Source organism: Phymastichus coffea, unplaced genomic scaffold, assembly GCF_024137745.1.
Source record: "Phymastichus coffea isolate CEN01 unplaced genomic scaffold, Cenicafe_Pcof_1.1 PCOF00063, whole genome shotgun sequence".
NCBI lineage: Eukaryota > Metazoa > Arthropoda > Insecta > Hymenoptera > Eulophidae > Phymastichus > Phymastichus coffea.
This window is the reverse complement of record NW_026706874.1, coordinates 1,260,555-1,286,723: the sequence shown is the minus strand read 5'-3', so window position 1 is coordinate 1,286,723 and position 26,169 is coordinate 1,260,555. Positions and strand designations below refer to the sequence as shown.

The 26,169-nt window shown below is 35.2% G+C and overlaps 4 protein-coding genes across 9 annotated transcripts; 3 read left to right on the top strand and 1 right to left on the bottom strand.

Moving 5' to 3' along the window:
* Positions 1–399: 399 nt before the first annotated feature.
* Positions 400–6,660, top strand: LOC131667212 (histone H3.3A-like). The gene is made up of 5 exons (XM_058940484.1): positions 400–538; positions 1,108–1,237; positions 1,393–1,667; positions 5,010–5,142; positions 5,647–6,660. The coding sequence occupies exons 2-5, from the start codon at positions 1,110–1,112 to the stop codon at positions 5,927–5,929; spliced, it is 819 nt and encodes a 272-aa protein (XP_058796467.1). The 5' UTR covers positions 400–538; positions 1,108–1,109; the 3' UTR covers positions 5,930–6,660.
* A 416-nt stretch (positions 6,661–7,076) lies between these two features.
* Positions 7,077–11,555, bottom strand: LOC131667096 (nuclear distribution protein nudE-like 1). 5 transcript variants are annotated; one of them, XR_009302162.1, is made up of 10 exons: positions 11,406–11,541; positions 11,275–11,364; positions 11,006–11,185; positions 10,657–10,947; positions 10,450–10,586; positions 10,187–10,372; positions 9,749–9,855; positions 9,272–9,500; positions 8,981–9,051; positions 7,744–7,801 (listed from the first exon to the last, which is right to left on the bottom strand). XR_009302162.1 is itself a non-coding variant. In XM_058940298.1 (8 exons), the coding sequence occupies exons 2-8, from the start codon at positions 11,092–11,094 to the stop codon at positions 7,735–7,737; spliced, it is 966 nt and encodes a 321-aa protein (XP_058796281.1). In that variant the 5' UTR covers positions 11,095–11,185; positions 11,406–11,555; the 3' UTR covers positions 7,077–7,734. The 5 variants fall into 5 exon arrangements, 2 of the variants coding, with proteins under 2 accessions (XP_058796281.1, XP_058796280.1); XR_009302163.1 differs by having other exon boundaries at positions 11,275–11,310; positions 11,406–11,538; XR_009302161.1 differs by lacking the exon at positions 11,275–11,364 and having other exon boundaries at positions 11,406–11,555.
* Positions 11,556–11,825: 270 nt separating this feature from the next.
* Positions 11,826–20,143, top strand: LOC131667160 (calcineurin-binding protein cabin-1-like). Its single transcript, XM_058940409.1, has 2 exons — positions 11,826–12,058; positions 12,119–20,143. Exon 2 carries the CDS (start codon positions 12,304–12,306, stop codon positions 19,756–19,758), a length of 7,455 nt encoding a protein of 2,484 aa, XP_058796392.1. The 5' UTR covers positions 11,826–12,058; positions 12,119–12,303; the 3' UTR covers positions 19,759–20,143.
* Positions 20,144–22,069: 1,926 nt separating this feature from the next.
* On the top strand, positions 22,070–25,768 carry LOC131667269 (T-complex protein 1 subunit eta). Of its 2 annotated transcripts, none has more exons than XM_058940593.1 (5): positions 22,070–22,285; positions 22,733–22,993; positions 23,207–23,536; positions 23,691–24,433; positions 24,855–25,768. In XM_058940593.1, the coding sequence occupies exons 1-5, from the start codon at positions 22,283–22,285 to the stop codon at positions 25,141–25,143; spliced, it is 1,626 nt and encodes a 541-aa protein (XP_058796576.1). In that variant the 5' UTR covers positions 22,070–22,282; the 3' UTR covers positions 25,144–25,768. The 2 variants fall into 2 exon arrangements, with proteins under 2 accessions (XP_058796576.1, XP_058796577.1); XM_058940594.1 differs by lacking the exon at positions 22,070–22,285 and adding an exon at positions 22,417–22,657.
* Positions 25,769–26,169: the final 401 nt, after the last annotated feature.

Genomic DNA, 26,169 nt, shown 5'->3' with positions numbered 1-26,169 from the left:
TCGATATTTAATAATAAGTATAAAAACTTTTGTCCAACCAGCAAAAATAAAAATATGAATAAACTGATTTATCCTCCAATTGTCCAGTTTTTGAAACTCGAATAACTGACGATTTCTTTTGCGTTTTCTTTTTGCATATGAACTAACATCTTTTATTTAGCTGACTTTGGCTTGAAAAATTAATTTACACGAGAACACGAAAATTCAAGCATTCTCCATATCAGACTTACTTTATTTTTTTTTACATGGTAAACATTTTTTCGCAAAATCGTCAATTCAAATTTTAGAATAATGCCGCGCCGCATGCGCCTCCGTCCAATCACGCTGAAGTTCGTTGATCCCCTCTCCCGTGTCTGTTCCCCCACTACAAGCGGCGTCAGGAGCGGGAGAGCGCCGTACTCGTGCAATGCTATAGCTACCAGTGCGTGCCAGCAGTTGATCTTGATCATTGTTGTAGGTACCCCACGCTTCGTGCAAACAAACCTTCTCTTGTCTCTCTTTGGTATTGCAACTTCTAACGCATCTCCAATCTAAGCAGGTAAGACTTTATACGTACAAAATAACGTAATACTCCCGACTTTAAGGACGGTACTTACATGATACAACGTAGCACGCGACCAAACAGTCTCGTGGAAAAATTAATTACGAGCGCACGGAAAAGGTGAAAATGCGCAATTAACGGGGTAGCGTCAGTTCGGCATGGTGAAAACGTATAGCATACATACGCCGCGGCCGCCATTTTCTTTATTGTGTTGACGCGGCCGCGAGAGTACTTGGAGGGAAAACAGATCGTGTTTACTTGTATCTCCCGTGTGTAACCTGACGAGGTTTTCTTTTTTCCTCTTTCGATTTGTTCTCATGTAAATGATCGTTTATTGTTATCTCTAATTACGTTTTGAGACTCAATTCCGATTACAGAAGTTGAAGTAGATGTCAATTTTTTCTACGTGCTTGGCGACGCGTTTAAAAATCGAATTACAACGGTCGTCTTCCCCCCCCCCCACCTTCTTTTCCGTTTTTCAACATTTTCAGTTGAGGTGTAACGATTTTTACAAAAATAGAAATTCCGTGCGTGCAATGAATTATTAATTTTTTTACTTTTTCCAGAAATGGCTCGTACCAAGCAGACAGCCCGTAAATCTACTGGAGGAAAAGCCCCCAGGAAGCAGCTTGCTACCAAGGCAGCACGTAAAAGTGCTCCTTCTACTGGAGGTGTGAAAAAGCCTCATCGCTATAGGTAATTAATTAATATTAATGTACAGTTAATCTTTAAATGAGTATTTTGATTGAATTCTTTTGTCATGTACTTTTTATAATTTATACATTTCATATAAAATACTTTTTATTGTATCTCGTAATGCGTAGATAACTAGCAATTTTCACGTTTTTCAGGCCTGGTACTGTTGCTCTTCGTGAGATCAGAAGATACCAGAAGTCTACTGAATTGCTGATTAGGAAATTGCCCTTCCAACGTTTAGTTCGTGAAATTGCACAAGATTTCAAGACCGATTTGCGTTTCCAGAGTGCGGCTATCGGCGCTCTCCAGGAAGCGTCTGAGGCTTACCTCGTCGGTCTTTTTGAAGACACCAACCTGTGTGCTATCCATGCTAAGCGAGTGACCATCATGCCCAAGGACATCCAGTTGGCCCGACGAATTCGTGGCGAGCGTGCTTAAATCGGGATAAGCCCACGTTATTACTTTCATTTTGACTTGTTTTCATACATTCAACCATTATTCACTTTATTATCCCAAGTGGTTAGCGGCATTTTAGTTTGGTTCGTATATGAAAAATTTATTAAGATTTTCACTGCCAAATATCTAGAATGGCAGATCATTCTGTCTCTAGTTTTAGATTGGAAAAGAAACGAAAAAAGAAACTCTTATCACTGTACTGTCAGTACTGTAATTTAAGAATATATTTATTGTAATTTGCTAAATTATCAATTAGTTTTAATTTTAATTCAGAATTAGGATCATTAGGATTTATTCATTGAAATGATGGGATTGACATAAGATATGTTCGATAAATCTTTTTTCATTGTAATTTTTCACGAAAACTCCACGTTTGCGTTTCTTGTACTTTTTTAGGATGTAACCCCAAACTGTATCGTACTAAATGTAAGAAACAATGTAGCTTCAACTTCAAGGTATCGTTAGGAGATTTACATATTGAAAAAATTTATATTACAGTAGATAACCCATATTATTTTAACATTTTTCCAGTCATTCAATTGATGATTTATTGAATTAAATTTAAATTTAAATTTAATAAATTTAAAAACCATTAAACTGGAAAATGTATAAAATATCGATTATTTACTGTGAATATTCATTCTTTGCAATACTGAATAATCATTTTGTAGTGTTAACGTTTCAAAACTGATTATAGCGAACAAATTGAAGCCTCTGAAAATAGGTGACTATTAGAATAGGACTATCGTAGCTTACTAAGTTGAATGTTAAATTAATTATTGTCCATCATTTGGACACAATACATGATATAGTTGAAAGTAAATTAAGGAGGTTTGTCTTGAGAACCTTCAACATTGAAGGCTAAATACAAATTTGTGACAGTTAATGTAAACTTTTGTGAGCGATGTACACGGAGGGCCTCAAAATCATACGTTCAGTGTTTGCTCTTATGCATATTTTAAAATCTATCTGTAAACCTTTTCTAATACACAACGTCAATTTGATATTTGTGATTGTTTAGTACTACAAAGGTTCAAAATCAAAAATACTAAGTAAATTAAGAAAGTAATGGCATTTGAGACCTTCCGCTATAATGTACATGGTTATATGTAGTATAAAATAATATAATATAAATTAATATGAAATAACAAATGCTCTTGAATCTAATTATTACAATTCTCCTATCATACACATTTTACTTGTTTCAAATATTAAGGTATTAACTTTTTATATTCAAAGTACTAAGTAAAAATGGTCAATTTATTTTACATTTATATTATGTAAAATTGCATTATTTTATATTTTTAAGCATTTTTAATTGAGAAATGATAAGATTTCATTCTAGGTATGATTCCTTTAATATGCTTTAATCAAAAGTTGTGTTTTATTTAGAGATTTATATTAGTGAAGATGGCCTTTAAGACTTTGAAAGCATCTTTATCTAATACTTTTTTTATTATTTTATTGAAGTAGTTGGTAAGATGTTTGGTTTTTATGAAAAAATATATCAAATATTTTATTCTATAAAGGAAGTTAATAAATGTTGATCATATTTATTTCTCCACTTGCACTATACACTTAAATATATTATGCATAGACATAATTTTCATATTTCATATAAATTTAAAACGTATGCAGAGTGGTTAAATCTTAACTTTATATTATTAACCTATTATTATTAGAATTCATAAATATTCTAATTACCGCATTCAATCTAATTGCATGAATGAAAATTAAAAATCTTTAATTACGGTTTCAATTTCATTAGCGCGTCGGTTCATCAACATAGATTCTATTTTTCTCCTTCGCCATTAGAAATGTTTCAGATGTAACGAATGAATAATCAACACATTTTCAATCGACAAAAAACCGATTGAAATCAGTAATCTTATTACTATCTAATCGCTAAAAATCGCTTGTTCGATTGTAATCAGTCAACTCGCGCTTCCTATAAAAATAATGCATTTCTGCGTATATCTACTGAAAGGCATATCTTGTATAGTACGCACATCGAATCAGATCGAATCTAAGCATAACTGTTTCATATTCCACGCAAATCTTTGAACTATCTCATTTGCATCATCAGTTTTCTTTTGCTGTATGCGTATGATCAAAAACGCCTTCCACATTTACTTTTGTTCTCGATTCCCCAATCAATATTGTATTTAAAAAAAAAAAACAAAATAAAAGAGTTTCTCTTATTAACACCAAACCTAGACAAGACCTTTCGGAGGAAAAACAAACATGGCCGGCGTTCTAACAGAGCGCAAGAGCAGCAGCAACAGCAGCAGGAGCAGCAACAATCGTCGTCTTGTCTCTCATGCAATTGCCAAAGATGACGCACAGCATCGTGTCGTCGATCGATAAATGTGACTCACGACGATTCTCTCCTAAATGCTGCGAGACAAAAAATCTCATTTGAAAACCATTGCGCAACTTGGTGCGTATGTTTATAATCGTTTCTTTAGTGCGAGGAAAGGAAAAATCCTACCAAAAGAATGGAGTACATCGACATCTAAAGGAAATTCGGTGGGAAAGTCGGCCAATCGCCGCCAAGCGCGCTATTTAATTCTCTCTCTTTCTAGGGGGAGGGCGCTCTCTCTATCTCTCTCTCTCTCTCTCTTTCTCTCTCTCAGTGACGGCGGCAGCGTCAGTCCACTGCCATCCAAGTACAAGGAGACATCCCGCTCTGCAGTGCTCCAGCTCCTTCAGCATCGTTTTCATCAGCAAGGTGAGTGTTAATTAGGACAGAGTATCCTGGTGCCGAGTGTCTGTGATGAGGATTGTAGTTTCGTGGTGATGATCCAAAAAAGAGAGATGTATACGTGGTGAAAAGACCGGGCGGTCTGCGGTTGTTGGCGGTGCATCGACGACGTCCATTTTGTGTCTGTGTGTAATTGACGTTTGCGAGGGAACCCAAGTGCTGCTAGCTCTCCGCGCGCGTCGAGTGTTTCCAATTTCCTTTCGCTTTACGAACCCACGTGCCTTTCCTACCCGCTAAACTCGCTGGATTCCGTAGTTGATTGTTTGTTTTGAAACATGTGTCACGAGGAATGAAAGTTCTTGAAGACGACGTACTTATTTTCTACGAATTGAACTAAATATCCAGCACCTGGAGCGCGTATCGTTTTCCTTCCTCGCGTGGCTTGGAAAGTCGCTATACAGTGCAATGCGCAAGCCCGAGACGCGAATGTTGAGTAGTGGGGGGTATAGGCGACAAGAGAGGCCTCCCGCGCGATCTCTTTTTAAAGTCACGACTTTAAAGTCTATGCGTGTTGTTTATTTTCTCTTTCACTTTGCAGAGTTCACTGTTGAGACACAATGGCTCGTACCAAGCAGACAGCCCGTAAATCAACAGGAGGTAAAGCTCCCAGGAAGCAGCTCGCCACAAAGGCTGCACGTAAAAGTGCACCGTCCACCGGTGGTGTCAAGAAGCCCCATCGTTACAGGTGAGACTATTTTTTTCCTCTAGAACTTTTTTAAATCAACGATTTCACGATATTGCATTATTCAGAGAATTTTAGTTAATATTTCCAGCGCTAAATCGAGTTGTTGGTTATAGTGGTAAGAAAGTTTGACGACTGAAGTTTGCCTGCAAGTATATTTGTTTATAAAACTTTCGCTAGTCATTCAAAAAAATAAAAATAGTTTTTAAATTAATAAATTTTGAAGCAATATTTTTTATCTTAATGGATTATTATTATTGAAAGATCATTTCTTATTTTTGTTTGTACAAAATATTTCATGTTTAGTCATCACTATTAATTTATTTGATACATAATATAAATACATTTGATTTTAAAGTTTGTATAAATTAATAAGCTTTTCAAATAAACAAAAAATAGAAACTTTTGTTTGCGTAAGTGATACACCAATTTAACAGGACTAAGCATCTTCAAGTACATTGAATTGTTTCTGAATAGTAATACTTATTATTTTGTTTTATTTTTCAGGCCCGGTACTGTTGCTCTTCGTGAGATCAGGAGATACCAGAAGTCTACTGAGCTACTGATCAGGAAATTGCCCTTCCAACGTTTGGTTCGTGAAATTGCACAAGATTTCAAAACCGACTTGCGTTTCCAGAGTGCAGCCATTGGTGCTCTCCAGGAAGCTTCTGAGGCTTACCTCGTCGGTCTTTTTGAAGACACCAACCTGTGTGCTATTCATGCTAAGCGAGTGACCATCATGCCCAAGGATATCCAGTTGGCCCGACGAATTCGTGGCGAGCGTGCTTAAGAAGTGTCATTTAATGCATACATAACATTTACAATTAATACGATTATCGATAGTTTGATCTTGATATTACTATTCGTCATAATGGATGGGACTATACATTCATTCCGATCCACATTATTATGTTGCGTGTATTGTCACTTCAGCGTTACTGCATTAGTACACTCACATTTATCTTAGATATATGGATATCCATCAAGCTTCAATCTTAAAATTACAACTTGCCTACTTTTTTATATAAATTTATCTAATATTATTCTCTTACAAGTGATTAATTTAGATGGAAATATTAATTGATTAGTGACTATGGATACTTTCCAGCACATCTAGTTGTTTTCCTATGTTGAAGAGACATTTATAATTTTAATGTATGTATCAAAAAGATTCTTTTAGTATTATGGCAGCTTTATAATGAACAAAAGTAAAATTACACTTATTTTTTTCTTTTTGAATATGTTCACAAGTAATAATCATTCTTAAAATATTGTAATGTTTATTTGGTAACAGCGTGTATATGTAAACATAAGTGTACTCATTTGTACATTCAATGCATGCATGTGCTCGCTAGGCGATACTATGTACCCTTCGAGAATAAGATCTCTTTTTTTATAGCGTAATTTGACACAAAAACAATTTAGAATGTACGAATCTTACATAAATGGACTTTCACACTGAAACATTGTTCTTTATGTGAAAAATCGCGTTTCATAAATAAACAATTACGAAAATATCAACCATGTTTCATTATTTTAATCCTAAATCATTTTCTGGGAATGTCAAGGTGTTTTGAGATAAATTATTATTTTAGTTTATCAAATAAATGTAATAATTGTCGTTTTATGAATTATAAAAAAACTATGCATAACTATAGTCAATTCTGAACTGCTTATACAAATTTATAAAAAAATTTGATTTTTCATAAAAATGTGTATAATATGACAATAACAACGTTTCTGCAATTTTAAAAGGTGGCTATATGCTTACGTATCACTGTCGAAAGTGGAAATGACCGTTGATTAAATTTCGAGCTGCTTACACAAGTACCTTTATTAATATTTGGGATACTTAGATCAGAACATTTTTGTTCCTTTATCAGTAGATATACAAAATCAATATATTTGGTACAAAAATATGAAACCTTCCATGTTGAGAAACAAAGTTTTTATTGAACTATTCATAAATATCTACAACTACAAAGAATTACAAATCATGTATTTTACAAACCTTAAGAAACAAGTGTAATTTATACACAAAACATGTTAAGTATTTACAAATATTTAGCTCATTGAAAGAATTTACTTCAATTTTCTTTTATATATGTGACTGCCTCTTATAAATCAGCTATTCCAATTTTCAATGTACAATTTCGATAATAAAAAAAATATCTCCAATATGGTTTTACACATTACACAATGATTTTTTAATACAACTAGAAAGCATTTACAATTTGTCATCAATTAAAATAAAATGTTGACTATGCAGCAGCAATTGATATGTAAGAAATAAAACTAGCAGTTATTTAATGAAAAACTGATCTACATTAGTCTTGTTAAGTATACAGTTTTGAAAATTGTTGGCTGTTAACGGCTGAAAGGAAACTTAAAAATAAAGTTAAAACAAAATTAAGATAATCCAAAAGTAGATTTGCTATGTCTGTTATATATTGAAATTTTCTATAACTCTTGAAATTACTACCTTTCGCTTTCCACATTAAAGAATATAGTTATCAAACTCTTCTTTACGCGAGTTTATGAATAAAAATATGCTTTTCTCTCTGTCTATGAAGACGGATTTTTTGTCTGTGTACTTCAGTATTGTATGTGGTTGTTGTTTCCGGCTGCTGCAACAGTTAAAACTCGCTGCTGCCTTCTAGTCCTAATTTGAAACAGACAAATCGTCAAGAACAAAAGATTTTTATACATAAGAAAAATAACCGAAGGTTTTTTTGAACACAGGACGACAAAGTATCATGCAAACACAGAATTATGAATATCTATAGTACACAAACAGTTTTCCACTGCCTGCTTAATTTGCCTACAATTGGATTTTATAATATATAAAAGAATTTTGTTAGATAGAAAATAAATAAATATTATGTAAATGCTGCTTGTCTATCAGCTTTCCATTTTATAATTACTGAGAAATAATTATGAGCTAATATACAAAAATAAGATTTGAATATTATTAAAAGCTAAATCACGTGTTGAGTAAATTAGTTACAAATTATATTTTGATCGATTATAGGACATAATTCGCTATTGCAACTATTACAAAGATAATTGAGAAAAACACTACAAAAGTTTACAGATCTTTTTATAAATGAAAGCAGCATATTCTTGTCTTTTTTGAAACATGTTTTTGCTTCTGTTAAAAAAACAAGAGACAACTCCTAAGATTACGTACAAGTTAAATAGTAACATTCATTTTTTTAAATATAATTGGAATTTTGTCCTCTTTGAATTTGTAAAATTGAACTATACTAATTTTTTTTAAACATAACTAGGATCTATATTACATTATTTATCTTTTGGACAGGATTGATTTGTGCAAAACAAAAATGTATTGGATATGGCTATGCTACCAAATGTAACATTTATCTAATGTTTATGAACAAATAAACAAAATAAATTGTGCAAACTTGTAGCAAATCTTACATATTTCAAAATCACACAAATCAAAATTTAAAATTGGCACTGCAATGCCAAACTAAAACAAATCAAACTAAAAGTATCAGGTATTAAATTATTAATGTCGATTAGAGTGACCAAGTGTACTTTAGTTAAAGAGTCGACAAGCATATTTGCATGAATCTTGAGGATTCTAAACACAAAATCATTTGATGAGTATCATGTACCAAAGGCGTCTTTACTTACAGCCACCAAGTACATTCAACCTCATATGTATAAAACGAAAGAATAAAAATATTTTTTTACAGATAATAAATCGTTGACTGCGGCTGATAGTAGGTACATGATCCTTTTCTTGCAGGACTACATAAATAAAAAAGGAAGACTACGACATTTTTCTCTACTTCGTTGCTCAATTTAGCGTTACCTGTAAAGATCGCGCACTGTTTGATCTTCTCGTGATGATGCTCGACAAGTATTCAACCTATTTTCCAGTGCCTGTATTAGAACAAAGGAAAACAATTTATTATATCAACAAATGTATTTGTCAATAAATTAGACAGTAATAGCAATTGCAGAGTGTTTAGTATATGGTTTGTTGATTTTACATTTCTATCAGCATTTACTGGGTTGAAAGCAAAATTGACAGGAGGGCAAGCAAGGACAGATTAGTAAAGTAAGCAAGCACAAATTTAAATGAAAAAACAAAATCAAAAACCTGCTTTTTTATCTGAAAAAGTCTCAAGTATATAATAAGAGCATCGAGTGAGAGATCTCTATTGTCACAATTAGCTTTTGGTTGATTTAGGCTGTTGTCTTATACATTGAATTGTAGTGTCTATTTGAACTGACGGTGGTTTTGCGGAACTCATAGAAACAATTGTTTTTTTTCCATTAGGACAAGAACATTTCACCCTCCTACAGTCCATGCAGACCCACCTGTCAAGCTGCCAATACACCAAGCATACAGTACTCTTACACTTTGTGCATGTGGGTATAATAGAGTATACTTATTTTGAAATTTCCGTTGTATAATTGATTATTGAGGGGAAAAAACAAAATATTTAATAAAACAACAAAAAAGCCGTACTGTGAAGCTTTTATGTGGCTGCATGCTATGTAAAACCACAGTTGCATTGTTTGCAGTGTTATATTCGTACGACTATTAAAGAATTTTTTTTTTCGTTGTACTTACCCCAACTTTTCTCATGAGGTCACCAATCATATTCATGGCTAGTATTCTCGTACATGGCGCCAATGGTGGATTAACATTATTGTTGATATTGTTACCGATTACACCCCCTACAATGCCAGTTTCAACTAATTACAAAACAATTATACAACACAAGAAAAAGAAAACTTGTTGTGCATGCAAAAGTAAAGAAAAAAAGCTTTTGAAAAAAATTCTAACTTTATTGAGTATTCTTTAAGAGAAAATCTTTAAAAACATATACAAAATTTATTATTTATACCTATTGAGAAAAAAAAATAAAACCATTGATCAAAAACAATTACGTAAAGTAAAAAAAGAAATTGATTAGTTAATTTGAAACTATAAAGTTTTTCTGACTCTTGCGTCTCGCACAGGGTATTAAATACTTTTTTGTTTTATATAGCGCACTGCGCATCTTACTCTTAAGGGGTGACGTCGACGAAATATTCGTCGTAGACCCGTTGACCGGACTCGTTGGTGGAGTGTGAGCTTCCAATTCAACTTGCAGCTTATTGCTGTCAATGTGATTCCTTACTCTATCAACAGTAGCTGATTTATTATTATCGGGTTGATGTCGTGCTAAAACTTGTATTTCTTGTTTCAAGTCTACAAAATAAAAATAATGAAATTATATATAATAGTAATCTAACAACATTCATAAATACAAAATGTATTCAAGATACCTCTGATTTCATCTTTCAATCGTTGGACAGTTGTCCTTAAGCTTTCCTTTTCATCTAGTTCTGATTCAAGTAAAGCTGTTTTTTCTAGAGCTACGTTGAATTTGGCTTCCATTTCCTCTTCTGTAACCTTGCTTACCCTACATTTGTATATAGATAATCAATAAGTCCAATATAATAAAACGATCTTTGAATTGTTTTAATCCTTACCTATGTGCTCTTTCTAGATCATCATTTTTCTGCTCTAGTTCTCTGACATATTTGAGCAACTGTTCATTTGACATTTGAAGCTCCTGGGCCCGAGTTTGAAACATAGAACAGTCAGCAGTTTGTTGATCGATCCGACTCCTAAGCTGCTCAATTTCAGTAGCCAGCCTAGAGTTCCTTTGTCTCAACTCGCTATTTGTTTTGTCAGCCTGTTCTAACGAAGCTTCTAACTCCTTCTCCAATTGTTGGGAGTTCTCCTGGAACTCCTCTAATTCTCGCTCCACGTCTTCTTTCCTGTATACAAATAATAACGAGAAACCATAATGCTGTCATTCAACAAATTAATCATTACCTTTGATGTAGCTGGTGAGCTAACTCCATCCAATACTGGATCTCATCGTCCTTGGTATTGAACTGCGGGGGAGGATCGATTTCCATCATCTTGACAAACTTGCACCTGAGTTCTCTTTTTTCCTCAGAACGATTAATGTGTAGGCGAGATATGTAAGTTACGAGCCTTTCACCGCATCCTCTGCAACAACGAAACAAACACCTGCTGTATACGGTTTCTAATCCTCTCGCAAACGAGGGCAATTGCGTTCAATCACGCGCGCACTCAACCTTGGGATCGACGAACATGCCAAAAGAAGTGACTCACTGCACGAGCGTTCCCAGTATGAGGTAATATCATGCGAAAGTAAAAATGAATCACTGGACCAAGAGATGAAGAACCCAAAGTTGAAAATACTCACATTAACAAAAAAAGATAGCCGATTCGTAGACCAAGAACAGAGAAGAACAACGGACTGTGTTTATAGAGCCAGCAAAATGGCAGACGTTAAAAAACAGACATCCGCATGGATCGAGAGTCGAGAGTCTGCACAGTACGCACATTAACGAAGATGGCGTAGGACGCTTTTTACGCACATGCGCCGACTCGATTTACTCTGTAGTTTTATTTTTATGTTCATTGATTTTCCAATTTTATTTTTATTTTCCGCAGCTTTTCAGATAACATTTATAGATAACAACGAATTATCCAAACTTTTTTTTAACGTAATCAATGATTTTTCAGGAATAAATTATTAAAAATCAATATTGTAGAGAACTTCGAAAGAAAGTCCAATTTAAAATAGCGGCCATTGTAGGAACACTAACTCACCAACGTAAATCTACGTAGTGCTTCACCGAATCTCTTGTTAGTGAGAGATGTGCTCCTTCAAAACACAATCTCGCGGTTGAAAGATTTTTAATTAGTATTCCAATTACTGTTATAGTACAATATTTACGAGCACGTCGTTGATGTATCACACATCAGCAATTTCTCAATACTATCTTTGGGTTATGAATTCTCTTGGCAGATGTGAACGGTAATCATGTAACTACAGCTTACTGTTACTCAAATGTAAGAGATTGCCTCTTGTAAAAAATTGTTGACAATAATTACAGAAACGTTCTTTTGTAGGTCTGCAAAGCGAAAAATCTCAGCAGTGAGGATCAGTTCTATTAGAGAAATGATAAGAATTATTTGTACAACTAAACAATCAGAAATGAGAAAAATGTTTTGAGAATGTTTTGATATTTACACTCACCTGTGTATTCAGTGATTTAAAATTCTTGCATTTATTTACTGTAATATTGAGTTTGAAAATGTTGAAAATAACTGCATTGAATGAAGTTCAAAGCAAGGAAACAGAAGAAGATAATGTGAATGCCATAACAAAGGAAGCTCAAGAGCAGTTTGCTTTGAATGAGTATAATCGAGCATTGCAATTACTCATCGAAAATAACAAAACAGAAGCATTAAATGTATTATTAGAGCTTCTGGATACAAAACTTTTGGATGAAGTGAAGAAACCAAAAAAACAAGATGGTCATACGAGACCAATGCTGTCTTTGAAATATGCTTGTTATAAAAATATTGCAAACATCCAAGCAGATTTGGAAAACTACCATGAAGCAGTTACCAACTATTGGCAAGCTATCAACTTAGATGATAGTGATGTCATGATTTGGTATAAAATTGGTACATTGGCTCTTAATAAATCAAATTTAGAGGAAGCATGTTTTGCTTTTAGGCAAGGTTTGAAACGCAATAAAAATCATTGGCCATGTTTAGATAGTTTGATTACAGTTCTTTATGCCATTCCGGATTACATGAACTGTCTCATGTATATTTCTCTTGCCTTAGAGAGAGATCCCTCGTACAGCAAAGGATTAATCTTTTGTAGAGAAATCTTGAAGGTAGTACCATCATTTGAGAAATTGTCAGATGATTTTTTTGAATTTCCATTGGACAGTAAATATGATCAGAATATTGCTAAAGTTTTATTAAAAAAAGTAAGAAAATTATCTGAAGACTGGATTAGTTTGCGTAAAAGCGATAAGAGTCCCTTAAGGCAATTGTGTTTGGAAAAGCCTTTAGAATCATTATCATGGCTTGAATTAGGTGAAAAGTTGATGCTTATGATTAAATATATGAATGAGAATAATTTAAATTTATTAAATTACATTGTCTTGGCAGATTCAAATCAATTAGAAACCCTAGTCTCAGTATGCAATTCTCATAAAGAAATAGAAATACATGAATCTACACATCAAAAAGAAAATAGTTTTTCAGATACAAAGCAAATTTTCAGTTCAACAGAAAATAATGAATTAGATAATGAAAACCAAACATATTCTAGTGAATTTCGAATTACAGAAAAAATTAATTGTACAGATGACTCGCCCATAGATAGTTGTGATGAGTCTCAAATTAAAGTTGAAACTAATGGATGTGTTGAAAAGTTTAATTCTGAAGATAAAGATGAGGAAAATATTATGAATGAAGATTGTAAATTGAATGAAAAAAGTATTGATGATTCATTAGACCCTAGTAAAGGTGATCCTAATTTGAATTCTAGAGAAACACAAAGGCAAAAGAAAGTCAAGAAACGCCGTAGAAGCTCACTTTGTATTCTAACTGAATGGCATTGGAGCAGTAGTAATACGAAACGTTCTTCACGTATTTCAAACCGTAAGGATTGTGAAAAAGATGGAATAGAAGAAACACTAAAACAAATATTTCCTCCAGCATTGTTACCAGACAACATTAAGTTTTCAAAAGAAGATGCAATAAAAAATAATGATTCTATGGATACTATGGATGCATATTATGCAATGCTTAATAAGGAAAGTAATTTTACAGAAGATTCTAAAAGTATGGAAAGTTTCAAAGCAAATAGTCCATCAAATGAAGGCCAAATAAGTTATTTTGGTATGGAACAAGAATATTTAGATGTGCGTGAATTTATTACCAAGTATTCTGGAAAATGCAATATGATAACTTTAACAACAAAGTTCATTCAATTTTTGTGCACAAAATGGAATCAAAAATGGCCAAGTGAATTGGCAGAATTGTATATTCAAATGTATTTATATGTAAAAAAATATACACCATTATCCTCACCACTTGATGATAAGACTGATGATGAATACTTATTGAAATTAAGTGCTGAAGTTAAAATACTTTACTGTGAACTTCTTCTAGATAAATGGTTATTGAAAAGAGCATCTACATTGCCAGAAGAGAGCTCCGAAGAAAAATTAGAAACAGAAGTTGCGTTACTGTCGGATGATCTAGGCTACATAGTTTTCTCTCGTAATGATGATGATTTATCTGATGTCTACCTACTAAGACGAATGCTATGGTTGAAAGCTAATTTGTTTTTATACCAAGGTAATGTTGAATTATCACTAAGGATATTTGAGCTACTTTTGTGTCATTTTCAAGAATCTCAGATTGATTTGTACATTAAATTAAACAACTGTACATATAATGCTACAATAAGTGCAGATACTGTCCAAAAAACTATCACACTGATCAAGAGAAGCAAGAAATTTAGTAAAATAAGGCGCTTGTACGAAGACAAAAATTATGAAGAAGTTTCCAGTATATTAAAGGATACATTTCACTTCACAAAACAAATCAATGAGTTTCTGATGTACAAAGGAAAATCAATAGATAGAATAGAACATTTCAAATTGTTGCTAGACTCTTTGTGGCAACTACATCAATATGAAGATTGTTATGTTTGGGCTGAAGCATGTTTCAATGAATCATGGCATAATTATCTAAACACAATCGGCATTGATCTACAGTCAGTTGAGAATGAAGAGGAGAAGAAAAAATGGGTAGATTCTATTTTATACACCTTAAAAATGTTGGACGATTGTGTCTCAGAAGTTAGCATATTCGTAGTTCAGTATTTAAAAGAATCACGTCGCTCACGTTTTCTCAAGAATTTGATTCATTTTGTCAGCCATCAATTAGAAACATTAGATAGCACTTCAACAATTCCAATATTCAGTGTTTTGCCATGGATTTTATTGCATTACATTCTACAGTATGAAGAGGATAGACAACGAGCACGATCAATGTCCAGACAAAAGCATAGATCAGATATCCCGTCAAGTCCAGAATCAGATGAAAATGAATATGAAATTCCTGCCTCTGTAATTCTCTTATTCAAAGCTCACACTTTTCTCGGTCGGCATGGTTGGTGTTGCGTTGAGGAAGGAAGACTTTTAATATTCATAATCAAATTGATCATTCCAAAGATAAACTTCCCTTTGTTCGCCAAGATAAAAAATAAATTAATAAAGCCTCTGGAGCAAGTTATTTTTTGTTTGTATGGTCATCCAGCAAAATACGCCACTGGACAAAAGCAAAGGTCAAAGCATCTGGAAGATCACACTACCCAACACATGTCTTGCACTTGGGAAATATGTCAAGTTTTAATAGAATTTTACAAACCAGAAACGTTGCCGAACTACGACTCAAAGAAAACTGACTCTATCAACTCAGAGACTCTAGATTTATTCAAGAAAATGTGTTGTCTTGTTCCCAAAGAGAGTTCATCCATTGATATTATCAAAGAAATGAATGCTTATCTGCATGGAAACAGAATGGATATTCCAAAAGTCAAAGTGCCATTACCCAGTCAAGTTTCGTACTTATATTACTATATTGCAGACTATTATTTCAAAAATATAGGAAATCTGTCATGGTTAAAAGCATCTAAGTATTACATATATGATTTGTGTCAACACCCTAACGAATTCAATTCGTGGGCTGGATTAGCAATGTCAATAGGCACCATAATGGAAACTTGGCTAAACAACTTTGAGCCAAACATTAGCGAGGAAAAATATCTGGAGAAAGCTAAAATCGCACAATTAAGTTATCAGCATGCTGTTGATTTGGAACCAACGCATTTAATTATCTGGACGGAATATGGTAATTTCTTGTATACCGTTCACTCATTTTGTTCACGGCTATTGAAGCAAGAGAGTGATTCTTTAAACATGAAGAGATTCGAAGTGTTAGAAAATCAAAAGGACGAGATGATTAATAAAGCAAAGGAGTGCTTTGCAACTGCCGACGATATTTCCAATAATCGTCAGGGTACCGACGAGCCTAACGAGAAATGGCTTTATCAGTATATGCTTGGTAAAGTCGCCGAAAAGAAGAATAAAGAGCCACAGACATTTTTAAAGTATTACTTACAAGCTGGCAAATGGCTGCTTTGTGATAATGATTCGAAACCAAAGAGTACTCCGCAATGGTCCCACGAATCTCTTGAAGTTTACTATAGAATCTTCGCGAGCATTTTAAAATACCTAGAACAGCACGAAGGTAAACCATTGAAAAAATCTTTGTTTATCATATTACATGAAAGCTTGAAGAATTGTCTGAAATATCCGTTCATGTCGTACGACTGTACTTTCTATAAAATGCCGGTTGATCAACTTGTGAGTAGTACGAAAAATCGTTTACAAGATCAATGTACTAACCGTAAATCGAACACCAGTTTGAAAAGGCGCAACGACGTGTTCTCAAGTGCCAACGATGAAAGAATAAAAAGGGCTCGATATAACGAGTCAGATTTGAAGAAGGATGTGGGAAGTCTTGTTAATGACTTAATCATGGAAGTTTGCAACCAATTGTCACCCAAACGAGAACCCTCGGAACACTGTCCTGTTATTAAGTTTGCTTCAAGCTCGATGATCATGGATACAGATATGAGAACGGAAGTAGACGTGCAAGTTCCTAAAACGAGTTACACCGAAGATTCGCCAGCTGCAAATATAGACGATGCTGACAAGAAAAGCATAGCTGAAGTCGAAGACGCTCCAAAGGATATTCCGAAAAAAATGCAAGACGAATTGAAAAAATGCAACAAATCTGACAAGATACTGAACAGAAGAGATTCGCAAGAAAGCTCAACGACTACTGAAACAAGCACGTCGGAGACAAATGACACATCGTCTAGCAGTGAAAATTCCAGCAGCAGCAGCGACTCCTCCTCAAATAGTTCAAGCTCCAGCGAAAGCGACAGTGATTCAGTGTCGAGCGATGCCGAGAAAAAGGGACAGCCGGCCGTAAGTGAAAATACCTTTGCCACAGAGAAGGAGGTAAGCGAATTGATTGAGATGTGTCTTGCTGGCTTGGAACAATGTATCCTCAAATTCCCGAAGCATTATAAGTCGGTTTATCGTTTAGCCTACTTTCACTTCAACAACAAAACTTTTAAAAATATTGCTGCCTGTAAACAGCTGCTTTTAGGTACTTACGAGTGTCGATTTCATCCCAATCAGAAGATCCAAGGACTCTTTGCAGATCGCAAGAATAATAATTTTTTTAATGGTATCTGGCGAATTCCTGTGCAGGAGATCGATCGACCTGGAAGTTTTGCATCTTACATGTCTAGATGTACTTCGTTTTTGATGCAAATTTTAAAAGATTCTGGCGATAGTCGTATGTTGACAGAATTATGCATTCAGTTGCGAAGGAAACCAGAAGCCGAGAAAAAATATTTGAGGGACAATGAGAGAGAGCAGTTAGCTTGTCAAGCTTTGACTATGTGTATACAGTGTTTACGTAACAAAATTAAGTTCAACAACAATGATAAGTCATCTTTGTACGGATTAAATATCGAAGCGAAATTGCAAGTGTTATTGGATATTTTTTACACTTATCAGATGATCAAAAACATATCGGATTACGAAATGACTTCGCTACCACAAGTCAAAAAATTGCTAGAAGAAGGATACATCTCTTATTGCGGTAATCCAAAAGTACAAGGTAATATTTTTGAAATTGCTGTGGATTGTTGCAGACAGCAAAATCGACTAAAGAATAGAGTATCTACTCCTAATGTTAACACCAGTGTCCACCCAACAATTACGCCAAGTACATCGTCGTTGACTGTTACACCAGTTACTAAAATGCCAAGCACTGCACCAAGAAAATCACAGAAAAGCACTGGTCCCCCAAAAGTACGTGGAAGACCACCAACATTTGATAAACAATTTCCAAACATGTCCAGAACTAATTTCAAATCTACTAGCAATGAAATGAATGCTAATCAAATGAATGCCAACCTTCCGTTCACTGGTAATCCTGGAGTCGATCCCTTATTGAGCAATCTGTTCCTTCGACCAGATTTATTAGCATACGATTTTTCGAAGTTTTCCTCAAATGTTGTCTTTGAAGCTATGCAACAGTATATTAACAGACAAATGAATTTGAATTCAACATCAGGACTCAATTACAACAATCCACAACCTTTCAATAATCCAAAACCTTTCAATAATCCACCACCAACAAATGTTCAAAGTGAAAAAGCTAGTACTTCGAGCACGAATAACATGTTTGGTTCTATGAAAGCTAGGCCAGATGTATCCATAACACCCGTGACGAAAAATCCTCTTCCAAAATTTTCACAATCTGGAACTAAAACTAAAACTAGTAGGCCTAATGACAGTGCACCTTCGTCGACAGCGTCGAAAGTAACAAATTTGATGACACCACCGGAAATTTCACTACTCAAGCCATCTCAAGCTCATCAGCAACAACGCAGTTCTGAACATGGACTTTTGAACCAAGTAGCTTTAAATCTATTGAATACAGACAATAACTCTGCCAGTAGAAATTCAATATTTCCATCGACGAGTCAAACTTCTATCACACCAGTCAAGTCGATTCCTCCGATGTCTCGCGCACAGCAGTTAAATGCGCCGCTGCCGCATCCACGACTGACCTCGATTGACCCAGTCAAGCCACCAACAAGTTTATCACAGCAAACCACATCGTTGCAGCACAAACTGCTCCACAATAAGCATCACAATCAATCGTATCACAGCAGCGTAATTACGAGTATGTTGTCAAGGAAAGAAGAACCGATGAAACCGTATTATTCAAGCAGTCGTAAAAGTGCCCTCGGTGACCCAAATGACTTGTCTATGCTGTCGAACTTAGCGACGGTGAACCCCTTGCAGACGGAAATGTTGCATCTCGGTACCGCAACGTCATATACGACGAAAAAATCAACACAAAGCTCTAAAGTATCGAAAAGATCGATCCCAAATGTTAATAATCCCACCACTTACTCGATTGTTCATAATCCAGTTGGCTATTCTCATAAAAAAACGCTTCAAGACTTGAGTATTTCGTCTGCAACAGGATACTCTACGAAACCTTCAGCACAAGATCTCAACAATCCGGCAGCGTTCACGCATAAAAAGTTAGCTCAAGATACCGTTAACATCTCTCCAGGGTACTCTATGAAGAAACCTGGGCCGGATATAAGTGGTCCAGTGGGGCTCTCGTTGAAAAAATCTATGCAAGATATACATAATCCAGCTTCTTACTCTATGAAAAAGAAGCCACCAGAGGCTCACAGTCCAGTTGGGTATTCAATGAAAAAACCAATTCAAGACGTGAATAGTCTGACTGGAATTTCTTTAAAAAAGGCCCCTCAAGATATCAACAATCAATATTCCAATCCTGTGCTGAATCGGCTTCAACAGCAATCACATTTAGAAATTATTCCGCAGTCCAGTCGCCCAAGACAAGTCGAACCAATGAATGCTCCAGTTGAGTTTAGTGCCGTGAATAATCAATCTAAACCTATGAACTTTATGAGTAGCGATAGCGTATCAGTATATGAATTACCGAAGCAGAAACCTAATGTGAGCAATAGTAGTCCGGCTTCTGCATCTCGAGCCGAGAAGGAACTTGTTGGGAGTAAAGTGGAGATAATTACATTGGACGACTGAAATTAAATCAGTCAAATGTTATTTTCTTTTTCTGTTTGTAATCTATAGTGTTGCTTATTTTTAGAAAGTATATAAAAATGGTAATGATGAATTAATTTGAAATTAGAAAGAATAGATTAATACTGTTCTTTCATTTTTATACTAAAAAAAGCTTTAAATTTAATAAATTTGTAATTAATTGTTTGTATCAAATTTGTAATAAGCTAAGTTTATAATGCGCGAGCTAATAGCATGCGTATAATTAATGTTTTGGATTATTTTTACGATTTTGAGTGAGTGATGAATGAGTCGATGAATGAGGGTTATTTGTAAATAGAAAGAAAATTATAAATGTAATGTAAAAGTTTGGTACACGAAGTAGTAAAATGTAAAGTTAAACTGAATAAAATATTTTTTACACTCTTGAAAGATTGTTGACTTTGTGAATTATTTTCTGGGGCTTATAAATTAGAAACTAAAAAGTTATTTGCTTTCTTGTCACAAATTATATTCTTAATTTCCTTGTTACGATTAAATTAACAAATTTGTTACTTTTGTATTGTTTAACTGTTTTCACGACGATTACTTGTAAAATTATGAATTTTCGATCGAAATATTAATGACACTTTTCTACTTAAAAAAAAATTTTATTTTATTGTAACGAAAGAAACATTACATATAGCTCAACTGCCGTAGACTAGGATCAGCTTGACTTCCTAAAGGTCGAAGCTGGGCGCGACGAGCTCGAGCGCGCGTCGGGTATCGCGGGGCAGCGCCGGCCCCGATGCCAAGTCGCCTGGGACGCGCACCAGCAGGTTGCTCCACGCCTGGATTCCCGCCCCGAAGCCGCGCCGCTGGCTCCGCAACCACAGTTCGCTCGGGGATATCCTTCGCGTTGCGTCGAGACGCATACCCGCTGAATCTTGTCTGCATTACACTAGCCGAAGCATTGCTTTTTGTCGTTGGCTCTCGGTTAACGACAATTCATTTGACGATACCTGCCGCGCTGCGATGATCGTCGATCGCTTTATCTATTGTTTCGCTCTCTTTGAAACACTTCCTCGATGATCGCGAGTCGCTAAAGGTACTTGTAAAATCGACGACCACCGCGCAAACTATCAAAATCGATGGATAATTATTTTGTTTTCAGGAGAAGTTCCGGGTCATTAACTAAACATTTTAATAATTGCAAAAAACGAGTTTTGAGACAAGATTACATATCCGCATGAGTCTGGGACGAATCGACTGACGATCGATGTTCCAACGCTATTGAGTCCATAAAAACAACTGTCGCTAAATATTTAAGGAGGCTCCAGCGAGGAGGGGTATTGAAAAGTTTCGATGTTAGTTATAGTGATTTCGATAAGTGAAAATGCATTGAATCCAACGGTATCCTTCTTTACCCCTCAAGCCGTGGAAAATTTCGAGATATTTCATCTCAAAGTTTGCGCTTTTTGTATAGTATCTTATGGAACAAGGTGAAAAAATGTTAGAAATTCATCAATAACTAAAAGTAATGGTGTAGTTACGCAATGAAAAACTGATCTTCTTATAGATAAAAACTTGGTCTTTCGAATGATGTACTGCAAAATATGGATAGCCGTGGAAAATTTTGAGATATTCTCCAAAAAAGTCTGAAATTGTCTACTTTATAGGTTCTGTGCGTTGTACCAAACTCAAGTTCTGGAACTTCTGTTGTAAAAAGTTACCAACTGTAGTTGAAAATCGTACTATTTTGTAATAATATTGCTTTAGAAACTGCTTATAAGATTTTTTAGCCGTTAGCTTGAAAGTTTATTTTTTGTTGTGTTTTTGATCCCGGCGGTAGTCGCTGGAGCCTCCTTAAGCTGTTATCTTTTATTTGACATTCACGGTGATTCTCTCAATTTTCACGAGATTCCACGTGATAAACAACGATTTCATTTATTGCACAGATTATTCATTCGGAATGTCGAAAATCATCTTTGACAAGGACTACAAGTAGCCATGAAATCACGCAAGCAGCTTACCGCTAGCTCACCGAGTACTTGTAGAAGTCGAAGACGTCAATTAATCAATGCCCTATAGTAATCCGTTCTCTAATTCTAATTATAAACTGCACGGCTGTAACTTTTTTCAATTTTTATAATTTCGTTCATCCTCGGTTTTTCGAATCTGCGGTCAAGCCGATAGATAAGTGCGCTTGCGCGCAAGTCAATTAGTACCAACTTAGTCGCAATTCAATGGTGCCAATATAGCGAAACAGAACAGTAGAAGCTAAATCTAAAAACAGCGTTGCCGCTGGAAACAACTTTTTAGGTCCCTAGAAATTATCCCATTTACTATAATGCAATAATTTCTAGGGACCCTGAGAAAAATTTTTCCAGCCGCAACGCTGCAGTAAAGTCTAAGCTAAACCTACTCCAAAATTGATATAGCGGTCGGTGAAGTTTAATTATTCCAACCTATTAATTTTGTGGTAGTTTGATTTACTAGGGACAGCGCCGTGAGGATAATTTCCATTTATACATTTCCCAAGTAGCGCCTTTTCCTCAACTCCTCCAAAATGGTAAGTAATTCTGATCAATTTCAGTCGGTTGACTATCCCGAGTCGCGGGATAGTCAAAAGGCAACGTTTTATTCATTTGATCAAATCGTTCGAAAAGCCGGCTGAAGTTTGATCGTTAAAATCGAAATTATCGGTGAATCTTAGTGCACTTTGATATGATTGACATAAAAAGGTTTAATTTTAGCGTTTTAAAAAGGTTAAATTTTAGTGCACGCGGTTGGTGTTGTTTCATGGTGAGAAATGTTCACGCGCCGCCTAACCTTATAAGGATATGATATTACTGCTATAGTCATTCGTGCGGTTATTCCACCCTTTAATAGTGCTTTATAATAGTATCTCGTTGCTTCATTTTTCGTTTTTTTTTTAAACATGGTACTTTACAATATTATTGATTATGAAAGTTATTACCAAAATGGATGATTAAATAAGTATTTCGTATTTCAACAGCAACCACAAATTATTCTTCTGAAAGAAGGAACAGATTCATCACAAGGCAAGCCTCAGTTGATTTCCAACATAAATGCCTGTCAAACTGTAGCAGAAGCTGTTCGTACAACTTTGGGTCCTCGTGGCATGGACAAACTGATTGTTGATAACCATGGCAAAGGTACAATTTCCAATGATGGCGCAACAATACTGAAGCTCTTAGATATAGTTCATCCAGCAGCCAAAACTCTAGTGGACATCGCTAAATCACAAGATGCTGAGGTAATTTAATATTCTTATGTATGTGCTCGGATGTAGGTTTTTATGTAATCATTGTATAAGTCTCCGAATGATTATGACTTCCTCCGAGAATATTGATAGAGACCATTAGACTGTCAATTTTGAAAAGACATGAAATTGACTCACAAAGTTTCAACAAGCATTTAAAAATTAACTTCAACTTTTTTAGTCATATTAACTGTTTTTTTTTTACAGATTGGTGATGGTACAACTAGTGTGGTGCTCCTTGCAGCAGAGTTTTTGAAACAAGTAAAGCCTTTTATTGAAGAAGGAGTTCACCCCAGAATTATCATCAAAGCATTCAGGAAAGCTATTCACTTGGCCACTGAAAAAATTGATCAATTGAGCATTAAGATCAAAAAGACTAGCCAAGAGGAGACTCGTATTACCTTGGAAGAATGTGCTGCTACAGCATTGAACTCAAAACTGATTCACCAACAGAGAAAATTCTTTAGCAAAATGGTTGTTGATGCAGTACTTATGTTGGACGAACTACTACCACTTAATATGATTGGTATCAAAAAGGTAGTTAATTTTGTTCTATAAAGTTACCAAAGGAAGTTCATTCTAGATGAATGAATGAATTCTTGTTCGTATGTTTCATTTGACAGAGTTCAGGCGAATATTATCTAAAGTGAAAATTACTTCAGGTGAATATAAAGTAAATAATAAATTATAGGTTTCTGGTGGAGCTTTGGAAGACTCGATGCTGGTTGCAGGCGTAGCATTCAAAAAGACCTTCTCATATGCCGGATTCGAGATGCAGCCAAAAACTTATTCTCCTTGCAAAATCGCTCTTCTCAACATCGAGCTTGAGCTCAAAGCTGAGCGTGATAACGCAGAAGTGCGCGTGGATAACGTAGCCGAGTATCAAAAAATCGTCGACGCGGAATGGAAAATTTTGTACGACAAGCTGGAGAAGATCCACAAAAGCGGTGCCAATGTTGTTCTTTCCAAACTGCCAATTGGTGACGTAGCAACGCAATATTTCGCCGACAGAGATATGTTCTGCGCTGGTCGCGTCGTCGAGGAAGATCTTAAACGTACTATGAAAGCTTGCGGTGGTGCTGTTATTACAACTGCCAATGACGTGAACGAGAAGGTGCTGGGTCACTGCGAGAAATTCGAAGAAAAGCAAATCGGTGGTGAGAGATTCAACTTTTTCTCCGGATGCCCCAATGCCAAGACCTGCACTTTCATTCTTCGTGGTGGTGCCGATCAGTTTTTGGAAGAAACCGAAAGATCATTGCACGACGCTATTATGATTGTAAGGCGTATGATTAAGAATGACGCTGTTGTTGCTGGTGGAGGTGCCATCGAAATGGAACTTTCACGCACTTTAAGGGATTATTCTCGCACGATCGCTGGTAAAGAGCAGCTTATTATTGGAGCTATCGCTAGGGCTCTTGAGGTTATTCCAAGGTAACTAAAGCTTTATTTGATTTTTTTTTACAAATTTTAATGTTGCAGATTAATAGTTGTTATTCGATTCTTTTTGTTAAATGAGCCATAAAAAATTGTTTTTTTTTATACTACGTTGAAAACTTCGTTTTTAGTTTTATCATATCACAAATTAATAAAAAATGCATAACTAACCATTTTATAATAACTTATCTTGCTGTAGTTAAGATATCAACGTTTTTCAACATTATTAAGATAGTAATTGAACACTTTAATACTCACACTAATCCAAATTAACTAATTATTAAAATAAAGTGTACCTAAAAAACTATGTAAATTAATCACACAAAGGGTAACGTTTTTACTAACGTAACAAAATGAAATACAAGTTTAAAGACTATATCATCGGAACGACATTAATTGTTATTTTGTGAAATGCCAGGCAATTGTGTGACAACGCTGGTTTCGACGCAACGAACATTTTGAACAAGCTGCGTCAAAAGCACCACACAGGCAAGTGTTGGTACGGTGTGGACATCAATTCCGAGGACATCGTCGACAACTACGAGCATTGCGTTTGGGAGCCAGCGATTGTCAAGATGAATGCATTGACTGCCGCGTGCGAAGCTGCATGCCTCATTCTATCCGTCGACGAGACAATTAAGAGCCCTAAGAGCGGTGGTGGTGATGCATCGCAGATGCCTGGCAGAGGAATGGGAAGGCCTATGTAAATCGACGACGATGTTGCTTCTCCTTTATTTCATAACCCGCTTATCGCCTTATTTGTATTATTACTATCCTTGGAATAAAAAGTGAAGAGATTTTTTTTTGATAATGGACGTATGCTGTGTTGGTGTTTGTCTTGATGGCTTATTATTGATGATGCGAACGCGCGAAGCTGATTAACGAGTGCGTAGTTTGTTTTGACATCAAAAGCGCGCGTTTTGATTTTTTTCTTCCATTTCCATTTTCTTACATTGTAGTATGACTTATATATGAATCGGATTTGGTTTTGTTGATATTGTTGCTCATTGTCATTCTTTAATGACGAAGATGTTTGCTAAATGGATTTTGGATACCTTAAGAACTTATTCCCGTGTACATATGCCAATTTCTTTACCTTTTTTTTTTGCTCTTTATTACAGCTTTCCTGAGAATTTCAATATTTCATTGAATGGTGTGTGTATTTTGCTGCCTACTACTGATCGATCAAAGCGACTGATTCTCATGTTATTTTCATCAGTTTGATCAATTGTTAAATATTCCATTGCACTCAAATTAAAAATTTCGCGCTTCTTATTTGTGCCATAAATGTCGAAGAGTATAATACATCGATGTCAATGAAGTTTAACGCTTTCTTATTATTCAAATCGATACATTAATTATCAATTTACCCCACGTGTTATAGTCATTTAAAATCAAGTGTAATTACTATTTATTCGAAGTTCTTGGGATCCAACTTTTTTGTTAGCTCTATAACATTTCTACTTGTGAACGCATTGCTCAAGCATGAATTTTTTTTATCTCCAAACTTGACTTGAAAAACTTACGCGCGAGAATTCCTTGAAACATTCGCGCATTCCACTGTAGCTATATAACGAAGAGAGAATTAAAAGGCATCTGTTTAAAAGCCTGTTCCTCGCACGGTATTGTCATGTCATTTCCAGACGTAAATGCACGAAAAACCCATCACATCGCAAGCATGGCAGAGACATGAGTACGGCTGCCCCTTCTTCCATCGGATTTCCCCAATGTGC